Source organism: Rhipicephalus microplus, chromosome X (genome assembly GCF_043290135.1).
Source record: "Rhipicephalus microplus isolate Deutch F79 chromosome X, USDA_Rmic, whole genome shotgun sequence".
In the NCBI taxonomy this organism is placed as follows: domain Eukaryota; kingdom Metazoa; phylum Arthropoda; class Arachnida; order Ixodida; family Ixodidae; genus Rhipicephalus; species Rhipicephalus microplus.
Genome location: NC_134710.1, coordinates 202,563,377 through 202,579,154, shown reverse-complemented (window position 1 = coordinate 202,579,154; position 15,778 = coordinate 202,563,377). Strand labels below are relative to the sequence as shown.

At 47.8% G+C, this 15,778-nt stretch overlaps 1 protein-coding gene across 6 annotated transcripts in view; it reads left to right on the top strand.

Moving 5' to 3' along the window:
• Positions 1–15,778, top strand: part of NELF-B (negative elongation factor B) — a 158,038-nt gene that overhangs the window by 113,738 nt on the left and 28,522 nt on the right. For all 6 annotated transcript variants that reach the window (XR_012887154.1, XR_012887155.1, XM_075878485.1 and 3 more), the window contains exon 11: positions 590–752. Coding sequence is in view for 4 of the 6 variants with exons in the window: in XM_075878485.1 (XP_075734600.1) it covers positions 590–718 (129 nt within the window). In the remaining 2 variants the exon portion in view is untranslated. The remainder of the gene's footprint in view (positions 1–589; positions 753–15,778) is intronic.

Here is a 15,778-nt window from a genome sequence, read left to right as displayed (position 1 = left end):
CAGTGAGTGGCAAATCTTTGTAACTCAGCTTGTACCAGATCAATTCCGAAATTTTTTGCGGCAGTCCGTTCATGAGGCAACAAGCTTCTTTAGTGAATACATTCCATCGCTACCTGGAAAAGTGTTGCAGGGCCCCTTTAATAAGCTTTTCACACATAGCACATTTTGATGTTGGCACACAATCATCGAGATTTGGAGGCACTGGGATCAGATCGCCAGTAAAATCTCACTTCACTATGGGAAGCATGGCCACATCTTCGATGATGATGAACCCATGATGCAACAGCTCTGGGCAACAGGCACAGATCTCCAAAGCCGTACTTTTGCTAACTGTATGCCTAATTCAATTTCTAAAAGATGTTGTTGGTGTGATGTTTGAATAGGAAATACAGATCTTGAAAGCTATGCTTTGCTTGCAGAAACTGGAAACATGTCAGAGGGGTTGTCTGATAAATTTGGGGTGCCATCATTTTGTGGGAAAGAAATGCAAAATCCTGACTACGCAATTCTCTGGCACAGTCGTAGTGCAAGTGTGACCAATATGTCATGAAGTATGGTATGATAATTACCTTGTGCTGTGTTTTTGCAGTCCAATGAAGGTCTAAAGCCAGCAGTTGAAGCCTTGCAAGACAAAGTGAAAGATTTGACTCCACCAGCACCTGAACCAGAATCAACTGATTCTCCTCTTCTAAGTGTACCTGTGCCAACCCCTATTTGACAAAGGCTACACCAGAAATTCAATGCATTCTTTGGTGAGTAAGCAGAATTTGTCACATTACTGTCTACCTCACGTAACAGACACAAGCAGTTATAAGGACTGTCTACCACTCTGAAAAATATTATGAATTGTGGGGCAAATAAGAAGATTGTTCATCGCATCGGCAGCAATGATCATGCTTTTGTCCCATGAAAAAGGCATTATAATTTTATTTCGATGTTGAAAGATTGTTAAAGAATGACCGCTGGGCGTCACCCAATAGCGATGAGGTTCAATCTACTGGCAGGACAACAAATCCTTGCAAGTGAACTCATATTGCTTAAAAATAAGCATGTATAACTTAAAATTGTATTATACGTACCTGAAAAAGCTTTAGGTTGCACCAACGAGTAATTTTTGCTTTTTTTTTTTTTTTTTTTTTTTTTTTTCCCACGGGTTCAAAGAAGCGCTTGGTGGGACTGCCGGCAGCGCTTTTGCCTGCTTGAATGCTTGGCAACGGCAGAGAAAAACAGGCTCTGCGTCCGATGCCGCTCATAACACAAAGAAGTGCTTTGGGCATAAAGTGCACATGAGTATTCACCAAAGTTCTGCATTGAAGCAAGTTTTGCCGACACGTCTTGCTTCACCAAGGCGTCAATACTGGCTCTTATATTGCATATTCAATGCAGGACACCTAAACATAACCGAAATCCGTTTTGTAAAAGATGTCTCATGTTTGTTTTAGTAGGACTTCTCACATGAGTGGGATCACTGCAGTTCGCAGGGGTGGAAGTGCTGCATCAATTGCGCCATTCAGCGCCAATCTGATATGCTGCGCATGAAGGGCAATTTTCACGATAATTGTAGATTGGAAGTATAAGCCGCCAAATCTAACCAATTACAAGAACCTCGATACGAATCTTAAGGTCACAAATACTCATAATAGCCAAAATTCGTATCATCGAAACAGGTGCAAAACTAGCTAAATTAACACTGAGTCAGAGGCAAACTGATTTAGGCACTTGAAAAAAATTAATTTTTTGGAGAAAAAAAATCTTTGATGTCTGTCTATTTCTTTTTTTTTTCGTCAAGTCACTCATCAGACTTTTCTGGAATTCGCAAAAATGCATGCGTGTCTCGTCACTGATTTCTTCAGCGGCTATAGTTAGCCTCAGGACGTCGAGCGCGTGCAGAGTTTCAGCCGCTGGTGGTTGTCCTTCGTCGTCGCCCTCGTCTATTTTCTTGCTATCGTCGCTGGAATCTACAATCTCACATGTGGCCTCGTTGAGAATATCTTCCACCGTGCATGCACCACATATGGCAAGGTTGTCATCCGCCGTGCAAAAGTCGTCAGCTGAACACCCAGCATCAAGGCATTCTCAACCCTCAATAGGCTTTTCCGACACTGAAGGGACCTCTAGTACCTCTTCAGGAATCCTGAAGAAGCCGCATTTACCACAGCAGTTCGCAATGATAGTCGGCATTACTCGATCCCAAGCCATCGCGATAAAATGGATGGCGTCCAGGGGGCTTATGCACAGGCCACCTCCGTCTTTTCTGTCAATTTCGGCAAAAAGGCAGCGCACTAGAAGGCTCTTGAAATGTGGCTTGACGTGTTTTATAATCCTAGCATCAAGTGGTTGCAAGTGCGTCGTCGTGTTCGCGGACAAAAAAACCACCTTGACCTTTTTAAGAGTCATTTGCTTTGGGTGGGCGGCGCACTGGTCAACAATAGGAACAATCTTTCTATTCTTGCAGGCCACAGGAGCGACAAAACTTCTTCGAACAGGGCCGCCGTCATCACGCTTTTTTCTTTGCCCAATAGACGCATGCCAGATCGCTCGCACCCTTGAAACACCGAGGCTTTGGAAATTTGCCAACTGTGGTCAGCTTAAGTTTCTCCGACCAGTCGGCGTTACAGCACAAAAGAACCGTTATTCGTTCTTTGCTTCTCTTGCCTCCCTGGCACGCTTCACTTATTAAGGGGGCAGACTGGTCTTAGACATTTTTGTTTATTTGTTCAGTGATCTTGATCAAACTGCACAGGGTTATGCAGTTTTTTTCTGCTGATTTCAAATATTTAATTATATTTCCTATAACTCACCTTGTTCCTGAGATAACTGAAGTTCACCCACTATTGTTTAAGGCCGCCATATAAAAAAAGTGCTTAATTAAAAGTGATATTTATGATATGCCAACATAGACTAATGACTATAGAGTGAAAGTATCAAAGAGTTTTTGTTTTTAAGCCCTTATTGGTTATGTTACAGCAAAATGAACTATTCATTTTCAAAAGCAGTTAGAATTTTGTTACAATTTTGATGAGAAATTAATTAAAAAGGTTTGTGCTCTAAATTCTGCTCCCATACTTGCATTCTACACACATACAGGTTTCCACTGCAAAAAGAATTATTGTTGTACTTGCCCTTGCTGCAGAGACATTGAGGCCTCAAAATTGAATAGTCGTAAATTCACTTTTTTGAGAAAAATGAACAAAACTGAAAACACACAGTTTCTTCGAAAAGCAACAATCATGGTGCGCATGTTTTGCAATCCTCATAAAAGCGCTCATAAATTGGTAGTAGAGCTTTAGACACAGGTGCTGGCAAATTATAAAAAAGCCTCAAAGTCTGTTCCCCATTTTTTTGCAGCTTCTGCATGTTAAACAGCACCAAGAATCTGGACAGCTGGAATGACATTACCAAAAAATACTACTTCCTGGTGTGGGAAAATTTGCAGAGTGATAGAAAAATACTTGCAGAAACCTAATATGTCAATTTTAAAAATGTATTTTTTGGTCACTTTTTGGTCCCAAAGACCAGTCTGCCCCCTTAAGCAAAGGCTCTTCTCGGGCTGAAGGTTAAAAAACAGGCCCGCCTCACCTGCGTTCAAAACATCACGAGGCTCATACCCCGAGATCAGCGACCCCAGCTTCGTGAGCCAGTCGCTAACAACGGTCTCGTCAGCCTTCTTAGCTTCCCCACTGACGCTTTTGTAAACGAGACCGTGTCTTGTCTTGAAACAGTGCAGCCACACACCTGAGGCCTGAAATCTGTCGATGTGCAGAGCAAGTGCGATCTCGTGGGCTTTCTCACGCAATACTTTGCTATCAATGTTCACACTGGCGGCAGTAAACTCCTTGAATTAGGTCAAAAGAGCTTCTGCAAGCTTCACGTGTAGGGCGGTCTTTGCTTCGTTGACGCTGAACGAAACCACATTTTTCTTTATTGTGTCCCACTGTCCAACAGTGCTCAATGTCGACGTAGCAAGGCCTAGCTCCTTAGTCAACTCCGTGCGTTTTCTTTTGGGATCCTGATCGACATTTCGAAGAATATCTAGTTTTTATCAAAGGAGAGAGTCTTGCGCTTGCAAGACAAAGCTTGCTGCGACTCCACAAAAAGGCACGACGATCACAACAAAGAATATACGTGTGCTCGACTAGGCAAGACAGTGTCGCCAGCCTCTGTACTACAGTAGCCACTGTCTTCGCACCAGGGAACACCTACCACCAAGCAAAACAGAGATTGGATTAGATTGGATTTGTGTCTCTGCGGTGGCCATCTGTAGCCTTCAAGTGAAAGCTCTGGCCCACTCCGGCGTCTGAGATTGCGCAGATCTTGGAGTCTGTTGCCTGCTGCTCGGAGGCGACTCTGGCAACGCCAGTGGGGTAGGGTTTATTCGTATCAAACGACTCGGGTAAAAATTCAGTTCGTAACAACCATGGTCTATTACATTGTAAATTAATGGGCCTCTTCCGAAACCACAGAAACATTCGTATCAGCTCGAATTTATTATCTGCCAAGATCGTATCATCTAAATTCTACTGTACTATAGATAAACCTGGATCTAACAAAATTGATAAACTCCCAGAAAAATCCGTTATAAAGACGATTTCGTTATACAGTCGAGCCTGCTTATAACGAACCTGAGCGTGACGCGGCATCCGTTCGCTGTATCCCGAAGTTCGTAGTAAATGAAACACAGCTTTTTAAAAACAGTTGCGAGTGAAAACACATACTTTTTTTGCCCCAAAATGTCTATGATGTACGTGTTTCGAAGAGCAGAAAAGATAAGGGCGGCCTCGAGTTCATTTAAGGGGGGACGTGGGTGCTAAAATTTTTTTTTAATTTTTTGCTCGATCTTGACCAAACTTCACTACCTAAGCTAGTTTTTCATGCTGATTTCAAATCTCTAATTTGTTTCTTAATATTTCGAGTAGTTTAGAAAATATGAAGGTCTGAATCTAAATAATTGCATACTTTTTACGGGACTTCTTGAAAATTTATTCTTGTTAAATCCAAAAAGTGAATGCATTATCCCAATGCTGGAGACTTGCTGTAGGGGGTGATGCTATTTTTATCCATTTGAAGGCTTTTTATAAGCAAGAAAACGGACGAACACTTATGGTCACTATATTACAATAAATTTCTCTCACTAAAATCTTCAATGGTGATTTTCGAAGTGATGCTAGAGAAATAGAAATAGCATCACCCCCTAGATCATGTCAAGGCGAATAAAATGATACCAACTTTGCCGCATTCACTCAAGTTTAACATAGGAAGAACCCCCCGTAAGGCCGAGTGCAATGTGCAAAAACATCGAACTGAGAAAAACGCGTTTGAAGTTTTTAGCAACTTTAACTTTTGCTAAAGTGAAGCTACAGCGATATTAATGACATCATTCTGTAGCTCTATATTATAGGATGAATGGCCATGCTAAATTTCACTGTACCCACCCAGAATACTGCTTACAGCTTGTTCTAGAACTATAAAATAGTCTTTGACTCAGCATGAGAATTATTATTTCTTTACTTTGTGGTCGTTCCAGTGCCTTGCAAGTGAAAGGAACACAAAAAAATCATGTAATAATGTTGTCCTTGGATAGGCAATAGATTTACACAACGTTTAGGTCTAAAACCAAGAATATTTATCTTTGCGAAAATTCTCATTGAAAGTCTTTCCTTTATTGAACTGCTGTCGAGATGCTCTCTTCGCGATTTTTGCAGCGTGCCCTTGTCGTTCTCAAGGCTGCGACGCACCAAGCTATTGCCAGCGCTGTAGCCCAGCTTCTTGGCAATTTCCACGTTGCTCTTGGTTGTGCCTTGGTTGAAGCGGCTGATGGCTTCGGCAACTGCCCTTTCAATGCTCCGCAAGGATGCATGCCGAGTTTTGGGGGCCTGCTGCCAAATCATACCATGCAGGCTCTCACTTGGGTTCTGGGTGATCCCCTCGCTGCACCTTTCCAAGAGGGCATTGTAGCTCAGCCGCCTAAACACAGGCTTGAATGCCTCAGTTACGAAATCAGGCAGGCTGTCCTTGTGTGGTGGCGGCTTCTCATTTTTCGCAAAAGCTCTTTGAAATTTGCACCAGGATTCAGGGCCTTCAGGGCAAAGGTCATGCTTTGGTGCCTCGTCAGTTGAAAACATGTGGTTCAAAGTTGCTAGAACAGCCTTCTGCATACCTGGAACATTGTTCCTGTGGCTTCTCAATTCGTAGCCATAGTATGAGGTGATCTTCTTTATCTTTTGTTGCATAAGTCTGCCCTTTCCACCAAGTGAGCCACCTTGAGCTTTTTTTTTTCTCTACAAGGGTACGTAAGGCAGCTCCCATATGCTTGTGTACATGATTTATGCAGTCCTTTTTGGCCACCTTTATGAAGCCGTACACCTCTTTTTCTGTGAGTGCATGGAATGTCCTGCTGTCGCCGTCCGACAGCATTGTCGTATAACGAAGCTTGTGCTTTTCAAAAGACCGCTCAAACAAGCGTAGTGCTGCCTCTACTTCCATCTGGCCAGCATTACAATCAACATTCTTCTGGCACAGAGGGGCATGCTGAATGAGCCAGGCAGAATGTTCTGCTTCTCCTTCCTTGGGTCTTGTGGTGCAAGCCAGGCAAAAGTTCGATTGCACGATATGGTCTATCACGAGGCCACTATACATCTCAACAATGCAGCCAACACATATATGCGAGCTATGTCCACGCGTAAGCCAGGTGCCGTCATAAATGACGTCAACGTTTCCGGGCACGTTGCCGAACTCCGCATAGAGCTCCTTGATGCGAGCAACGCTCGCGGCTTCGCATTCGGCAGCAGTCGCACAGCAGGCTTCTTTTATTATATTCATGTGGCTTTGGTAACTCTTGTGGTGGAGCCCTCGATTCAAAATATTCATCCTGGCGAAGAAGTCCGACAGAGCCGTTGCCCCCTTGCCGATACTGTTGATGGCCTTCGTGGCACGCATATTAACTTCAAACGGCCTTATTTTGGCGTCGGTCTCGTCGGCTATCTGTGGGAACGAAAAACGCTCTTCGCGAAAGTCACAACTGCCGCACGTGACTATGAGCTTCGAACACAGCCCGTACTCTTTCTTGGCCTTTGAAATAGTGACGCTTCTTTTACCGCATTCTGGGCACGCGACAAGTGCAAATAAGAAGCATATCGCCGGCAGATCAACAATAACAAATTCTGTCCCGTTTTCTTTGCCACCATCCTCCAGATCAATATCTAGCAACTCGAACTTACGTTCCGTCGCGCACTGCGATGCGAGTGATGCCTTCAAGCCCGCTGCATTTCTTGCGTACTCAGCAAACTCGCCCGCCGAATAAAACGTCGTGTCAATGCGGTCTAGGATGCTGCTGGAATTCAAGATGACGATCCGACGACGACACAATCCGATGAGGTGCTGCTGCAAGGCACAGGAGAGTGCACCGCTTCGGACACAAGCGGCCGCGGCTGCGCGCCATCGTCGGAATGCGCCGCTTCGGCGGCATCAGGCGAAATCGGCTGCACGTTGTCGGCTGCTTTCTTATGGCGGGCGTTCCATGGGCGCTTCCGTTTCTTGCCGTACGCTTGGTGCGTCCTCTTCTTTAGACGAGCATCTCCAATCATGCCGGCAAAAGACGGAAAGTCGGTGCGTCGATCGCGTAGCACAAGCAGGCACGTGTGGGAAGCAGACGAACAACGTGCGCGAACGGGAACCGGCGGCCGACGAACAATATACAAAAAAAAAGCGCAGGCAACTTTGGCTGCATCAGCCAATGGGAAGCGAGGAACAGGGGGCTCGCCTGGTGAGCGCGTGATCCGGCCAATCAGCGGCCCGGAAGGGGGTTCCGGAAAAGGGGAGAGGGCAGCCGTTGTGTTTAAGCGACGCCATTCTGAAGGGTGGCAAAATGCGCACAAAGGAATCAGCTTCAACTTCATAATCATTGGACTTCATAATCAATTTTAATTCATTTACTCATCGAATTCAGCATTCACAATTTGAGGACACGTGCTTATAGGTATAAAAATTTCAAATATCGCATTTTTTCAAAATCGACTTTTTGGCCATTTTTTACCATTCTAAGACCCACGTCCCCCCTTAAAACGGCAGGCTGCTCGTTCGCCGAGATCCGTGGCATAAGCTGCACGAGGCGCTGACTCTAAAGCTTCGTCGTTCTCGCAATCCGATTCCTCCAAACCGCTCTCGCCACGTACTGCATTCACAATGCCCCAAGCCGTGCACGGTTCAGCAGTGTCGGCAGCATAATCGGCCATAATTAAATCATCGCAAACATATGTCCCACCCGCTCTCCCAGGTCGGAGTCAACGACGCGCTGCCACAAATCGCTGCCGCAGTGGCCCTGTTCGGAAGCTTCAGGTTCGGCATCGGGCCCGACGATCGACGAAGTCGGCCTTGCGAAAATAGTTTCGTGCACATGTAGCCGTCACCGCCACCCACAAAATATTCATCTCCACAGGTGAATACTGGGACACCCGAAGCGGCAAGTTGGCTGCCAGGTGGTCAACAGCTATGAGCAAGCGCTCCGCAATGCGGCACCTAACACGCGGATTACGCTCAAGCCAAATGGTCACACTTTCAACATTTTGTTAAGCGGCACGAAAAAGCGCGCTAGTCCTCCCGTCGGCCATCCTGACCACACAGGCACACCAAGATGCGCACTCGCGTGGAACAGCTCTGGGCGTGTTTCAAGTCGAAAAACGAAACTAATTCGAGCCAGCGTGGCGGGTGTCGCGGAGCAGTGGAGACAGGCGAAGGAATTGTGATGAAGAGAGGAGAGCAGACTTGCGAGAGAAGGGCAAGGAGTTGCGATAAAGCACGGAGGAATGAAAGATTCTTTCCTCTGTGCGATAAGGAGAGGGGAGGATGTGGCGGGCGGGCGACCTTGAAAACCAAAACACACGGGAAGGAGGCAGGTTGGGTAGCTTGCTTGAAAGGTCCGCGAAACTCTCATGTAGAAAAACCTTGGAAAGAGTGCCAGCGCGCACAGAAGTCGAAGCATGGCCGCCTCGCTTGGTGTGCTCGGCGGCGTTCGAAGAATCGGTGGGTTCACGTGGCCTAAGGAACTTAAATATTTCGCGATTCGTTCCGAGCAAATTAACAGCCGTTTTCGCGCTTCCGCACGCGCGCGGAAGGCATGCTGAGCAGAGTGCAAAGTGAGCGAGAACAAGTCCTAAACACGAAACGAATCGCAAATTATCAGAGTCGGTTGGGTAGCGTACCGCGTGCAGTAGACACAGACTATCGGATACAGTCGGTGGCCGACAATGTTGGCAAATAGTCTGGTCACTCCAGGCCGGTGACGCCAACGACAGTACCAGCGATCAAAAACAGGGTACGTGGCCGACCGGTCTTCGAAAGATCAGTGGCATTGTGAAAACACTGGCCTCGTCTAGCGATGCGGGGTGCTCAGAGTAGCGGGGGGACAAAGGACGGAGGGGTGCGTAACAAAAAGCGGTTGGGGAGAGCAGCAACTAGAGGGGCGCAGAGGCAGAATCGGCAATTAACGTTTAACAATAAGAATGTATGGGCACCTCGCCGATGCCTGATCGGTAGCCGAAATTGGTTTCTCGGAAAGTCGGCAGACCGCTGACTCCGTTCGCTGTAACCGATCAGCGGCACTCGGAGACATTCGTTGTAAGTGCGATTTCGTGCCATTGAATCAATGTATATTTTGACGGTCACGCGGATATTGTTAGTTTTAAGCGAAAGTTCATTTTATGTGGGGCCGTTATATGTGGGTTCGACTGTATGTAGGTTCGGTACAAAAATTCAGAAAACAAACACGCATATTGAACAAAAAAGGGACTGAAGGCAGAGGTATCCTAAAACACTTATTTTACGGAAAAAAAAAACTGCATTATTATTGTGATAGCAATTATATGGACACTCTCGGCAGGTTTTCGCCATCGCCGCCATCTTCCGTAACAAGTCCGAATTGATAACTGACCCCCGCCTATCGCAACTTTCACTAGCGGGTAAAAGCACGTGAGCGCTGCTGTAGGAAAGAATAAATGAGTCTGCCCATCCCTATCGCCTGGAAAGTGCATAAGGTAACATCTCCCGCGTTCTAGAACTGCCGTCGAATGGTCAAATAGAAAGTGAACCTCCCATCTTGAACGAGCATAAAACAACGCTGAGAGGGGGGTGGGGATCACTGAGTAGCAATAATGAACTTGCATATTTTAAGGACGGTCGCGATCGCTGGCACACTTGCTATCTCGAGGAGTATCAGTTTCAATGCGAAGAAACTGTGTGGACAGAGCACTTCTTCTGGAGTGGCCGTATTTGCTTACACTAGCGTTTTGTAGGAGCTCCGCGATATGGGACTCAAAAGAGTTTGTTGCCAGCCTTACTTCTTGTAACATTCCATTTTTTTATCACGTTCATTTGCATTCCACTTAACGTGCCGTCGTGTCGCCAGAACTAATGGGCTAATCGCGAAAGCTACCAGCCTGCATAACTCGCGGCACGGCGCTAGACGGAAACGCGTGACGAGTCAACCTCCAAAGATCCGTCATCACCGTGGTTTCGAAAAGTTTCCATCAGCGCCTAATCTGACATCCCCTTGGTGGTAACGACACGGTTGGCCGAAATTAATATAAGAAAAGTCACGGTTTTGCCGCAAGGGCGAAGCAATGAATGCGAACGCAACTACTGGGCATGTAATGCTGAAATCGGCAAGCAGATCGAAGCGTGCAGCGTGCTGCTCAGGCACAAATGACGGACGAAAACAACACAGGACAAGAGCGAACAACGTTCACCGCTCGACACTTAACGCACCACATATTTGATGTTAACCAAAAGCGTGGCACTGCCAGCGCGCAAAAGTTTTCTTTTTATTTTGGTTTGGAGTGCGGGGGGGGGGGGGGGGGGTGGCACACCCACGCATGCGCCCGTGAAAACGGCAGCAACGCCGGCTTGTGTGGTGCAAGCCCGCCTCGCGTTCCCCCACGCGCAAAAACTTGTACTCACTCCCACTTGGTGCACGGTGCGTGCCGCCGCATCATTCATGCTTCGGCGACGGAAGATGCATGCTCTTCCCAAAATCCGGAGCAAAATTCCTAGATTGTCGGTGGGGAAAATTCGTTATATCAAGGTTGTCCCACTGTTACTTTGTTACATAGAGGTTGCAAATACATATGCTTCTATGGAGCAACGGCGGGGAATAGAAAAACTTTGTTATATTGAGGAATTCGTTATATGGAGGTTCGTTATAAGTAGGTTTAAATGTATTATCGTCTACCGAGCAACACACTAAGCTTTTGCTACACCAAGGAAGTAGACTTATTCAGTGGAGTTCGATCAGATTCTAATTCATGGTTTTGCAAGTGCTTGTCTCATTGCTATTATCGCCCTGGTTTCCCCGCGAAAGGGGTGGCACAAATACAGTTGAACCCCGATATCACAAACATGGATATAACGAATTATTGGCTATGTCAAACTACCGACAGAAAGTATCAAAATTGCATGTATTTTGGCATTTTTATAGCGAATGAACTCGAGCATGCAATGAATACCGTATTTTTCTGTGTATAAGTCGCGTTTTTTTTCTGAATTTTTCGTCGGTGCGACTTATATGCAGTCAAAATCGAGTTTGATGCCGCGGCTTCGGCCGTTTCGGCGCTTCGGCAGCCTGGATATCGCCGTGCGCCCCCTTTTGCCATGCACAGAAACCGCATTTTACAAGATAATAAAAACAGTGGTTAATTAACTCTCTAGAAATGAAACAGCTGATGTACCTTAGCACTGAAAATAAATACTCAAAGAGGGGTGAAAATGTGCAGGGATTTTAAAATTTTTAAATTTTGAAAGGCGAGTTTGGATTTCCGAGCCGCTTCCTTTGCCGTCACTTCCGTCTGCACTCGTGGCTGCTGCTTTGGTGCGCGCGTCGCATGTGTTGTGCCAGTCCTAGCGTGTGGCGTAGGCTCAGCGGCCTCGCTAATCTGACAACGGCACCATGGCTCCACATGGAAGGCAAAGTCGGCGAAGTTTCGATGCCAAGTTCAAGCTGTGCGCAGTTGAATTTGCCGACGAACATAGAAATCGTGCTGTAGGGAGGGAATTCGATGTCGCCGAAAAAATGATCCGGGACTGGCGCAAAGCCCACAACGCCCTCCGCACAATGAAGTCTACAAAGAAGGCTAACCGCGCCAAGAAGGCACGCTGGCCGGACCTTGAGTGTAGCCTGCGAACGTGGGTGCTGCAATAGAGAGCCGAAGGAAGAGGCCTATCAACAGTGCAGCTGTGCCTGAAGGTGAAGGCTCTGGCAGCGAAGACAAACGCTGTGGGGTTCAATGGTAGTCCGTCGTGGTGCTTCCGCTTTATGCGGCGGAATCAGCTTGTGATGAAAGCCCGCACTACAGTGTGTCAGAAGCTTCCTGACGACTTCCAGGCGCAGCTGGAATGCTTCAGTTCATTGGTGCGGGAGGAAGTAGCGAAGAACAACATCAGCACGAGCCACATCGTCAACATGGATGAAGTTCCGTTGACCTTCGACATCCCGCTTGGGAGAAGCGTCGCCGAGAAAGGCCAAAAGACTGTCACAGTGAGGACAACAGGCCACGAGAAGTCACACTTCACCGTTGTGCTCGCCTGCTGCGCAGACAGCAGCAAGCTGCCTCCCATGCTTATATTTAAGAGAAAAACCTTGCCGAAAGGTATTTTTCCTTCTACAGTGGTGGTTCAGGCGAACACAAAGGGTTGGATGGACAAAGAAATGATGGGTGTGTGGCTTGACCGCTGTTTTTCACGTCGACCCGACGGATTCTTCCACGTGAAGCCAGGAATGCTGGTGATGGATAGTATGCGGGCACATATCACGGACGTTGTCAAAAAAAAAAAAAAAAAAGATCGGTTCGAAGAATTATATGCCTGTGTAAGGAAAGGACACAAAAGTGCTGTGTTTAGGTACGATTTGTGGCTAAAAGGACTTAAAAGCGCCGAGGAACGCCAAACCAGAACTGAAGAAGACGAGCGGAGGGCAGGTGGCACGAAGGCGATAACAAGAAATGAAAAAGAAGAGAAGAAGAGGGAACATGCGGAAAAGAGCTCGAGGGTTGAGGCCACGAAGGCAGACGAAGCGGTGCGCCGCTCCAGAGGACGAGTTCCTGGCAGCGTTCCTGAGCCGGACGTGGGACCGGTACGTGTCGGCCAGGTCGAGCTCCGGTGTCTGTTCGAGGTCGAGTCCATCGGCCTGTACAAGGTCCAAGGACGGGGCCTGCTGAACGGCTCCTGCTTGGGTGCAGTGGCCGGGAGCAGGTTCGTGGGCGAGGCCTACCGGGTGTGGTCCTCGTGAGCCGTGGCCTGATCCTGGACCTCAGGAGTTGCGACCCTGACTGCTGGGTTGGCCGCAATGTCCGACTCAACGGCGCTGCACACGGTAGCGCATCCGTGTGCCGTCAGCCGTTCCAGCCGTGCCACCTTTGCCCTCGCGCACGTCGACGACCGCATCATGTCGGGACGACGGGGACCCAAACTGTAAGACAGCGGTTTCTTCTTGCGAACCGAGAACTATACGCGCTGGACACTGAGTAAGCGTAGCCGCGAGCTCTCCGCATAATAGAGGTCTGACTCTCGTGCAGGTGGCGTGATGCTTGGCGTGTAGGGTTGGATATATAGTCTTATTTTCACCTGCCACTTCCTTCTCGAGTGTGCAATATAAAGCTTTTTTTTGTTCGCATCAATTGTTGATGTTAATCCTTTCTCGTCTGCTATTAACAAACATATTGACGAACGTCCTTAACCATCACAAATTCTGGCGTCCGCGACAGGACTAAGCTCTTGCGTTACATCTGAGAGCCTCACGTTGTTTGTTTGTGGCGGACGAGAATGGACGACAAGAGAAAGCTAGTTGAGCTAGGGAAGGAGATGGGGCTGAGTGGTGAGGCTTTGCTGGCATGGGTGAGCGCTGAGGAAAAAGAAATGAGGGACCAGAGAGCGAAAGATCGAGAGGAGGCACGTCTAGATGCACAGGTGGAGCATGAGCGTGAAATAGCTCGCATGGAGGCTGAAAGGCTCCTGCTCGAGGAGCGACGTCGTGTCGCAGAAGCGCAGCGTCCGAGCACGAGTTCTGCGGACGATAGTATGGGTGGTGGTCAGAGTTTCCGCAGCCCACACAAAATGATTTCGCTCTACAATGAGAGTAGGGACGAACTGGATGCGTACATCTAGAGATTTGAGAGGGTTGCCATGAGCCAAGGCTGGCCAACCGACAAGTGGGCCCTGTCACTGAGCTTGTGTCTAATGGGAGAAGCCTTGACCGTGGTAGGACGGATGTCTGCAGAAGACTCTACGGACTACGCAAAGCTCAAGCAGACGCTCCTCCAGCGGTTCCGTTATACAGAGGAGGGATACCAGAAAGCGCAGCATGAGAAATCATTGGAAGATGCGCCTGATAATCAGGATGAGAAACGTTGTCATGACATGTGTGATGGGACCCAAAGCAACGCAACTTGCGACAACGGGTCAAAACAGATGCCAACTGTGAAGGGCTATCTCGAAGGGAAGCTGGTTACCGTATTGCGGGATACCGATTGCAATACAGTAATGGTGAAACGATCACTAGTTCCTGACTGCAACTTGACTGGCAACACCCGTACCATTCGCTTATTGGACCGATCTGCAAAAGACTTACCAGAAGCAGAGGTGTACATAGATTCTCCATTTTTCAGAGGTCAGGTGCTTGCTGTTTGTATGGAGAATCCATTGTATGAAGTCGTGCTTGGCAACATTGCGGGTGTACTGTCAGCTTCCCAACCAGCCCCGAAGCAGCCAGCAGGACGTCCAAAACTAGCACAGATTCACCGTGATCCAGTATGCACTGAAGAAGAACCTGAAGATGCAACCTCATCAGAGAAGACGACAAGATGACATGTCGGCGGCTGCAGGAAAAGAAAGGAAAAAGCCCAGTGAACTGATTGTTCCTCGGATCCAACCCCTGGATATCAGCCGGGAAGCGCTAAAGAATTTACAGCACGCAGATCCCACGCTGGAAACCTGCTTCGCCGCATTGGGGAAGATCATATCTAAGAAGCCAGCAGTCACTGAGTTTGTGCTGGTACGCGAAATTCTTTTCCGGCGCCACCGCACGGCAGAAAGGCGGGACTTGGAGCAACTTGTAGTACCCAATGATCTTCGGAACACCGTAATGAAGATGGCTCATGACGGCCTTCTGTCTGGTCACCAAGGGCAAAGAAGGACAACAGACCGTGTCCTTACAGAGTTTTATTGGCCGGGTGTACATGCTGATGTGATACGGTTCGTGAAGTCGTGCGACACATGTCAGAGGACCGTGCCTAAACACCTCGTCGGACGAGTTCCATTGGGAAATATGCCTATCATAGACACACCTTTTCAGCGGGTCGCCATCGATATTATTGGCCCTCTGTCACCAACGTCATCCAAGGGCAACAAGTATGTCTTAACGATGATAGACTTCGCTACGCGTTACCCGTATGCGGTGGCACTACCGAGCATCGAGACAGAGCGCATAGCGGAAGCACTAGTAGAGATGTTCTCCCGCGTTGGAGTGCCCCGTGAGATAGTGAGCGACCGTGGAAAGCCGTTCACCTCGAGTCTCATGCAGGAACTCTGTCGGCTACTTTTATTTCGTCAGCTACCCACAACGCCTTTTCACCCCATGGCCAACGGACTTGTGGAGAGATTTAATGGCACTCTCAAACAAATGGTTCGCCACATGTGTCAAGAACGGCCGCAACATTGGGACAGATACTTGGCTCCCCTGCTCTTTGCATACCGTGAAGTTCCCCAAACGAGCCTTGGATTCGCGCCGTTCGATCTC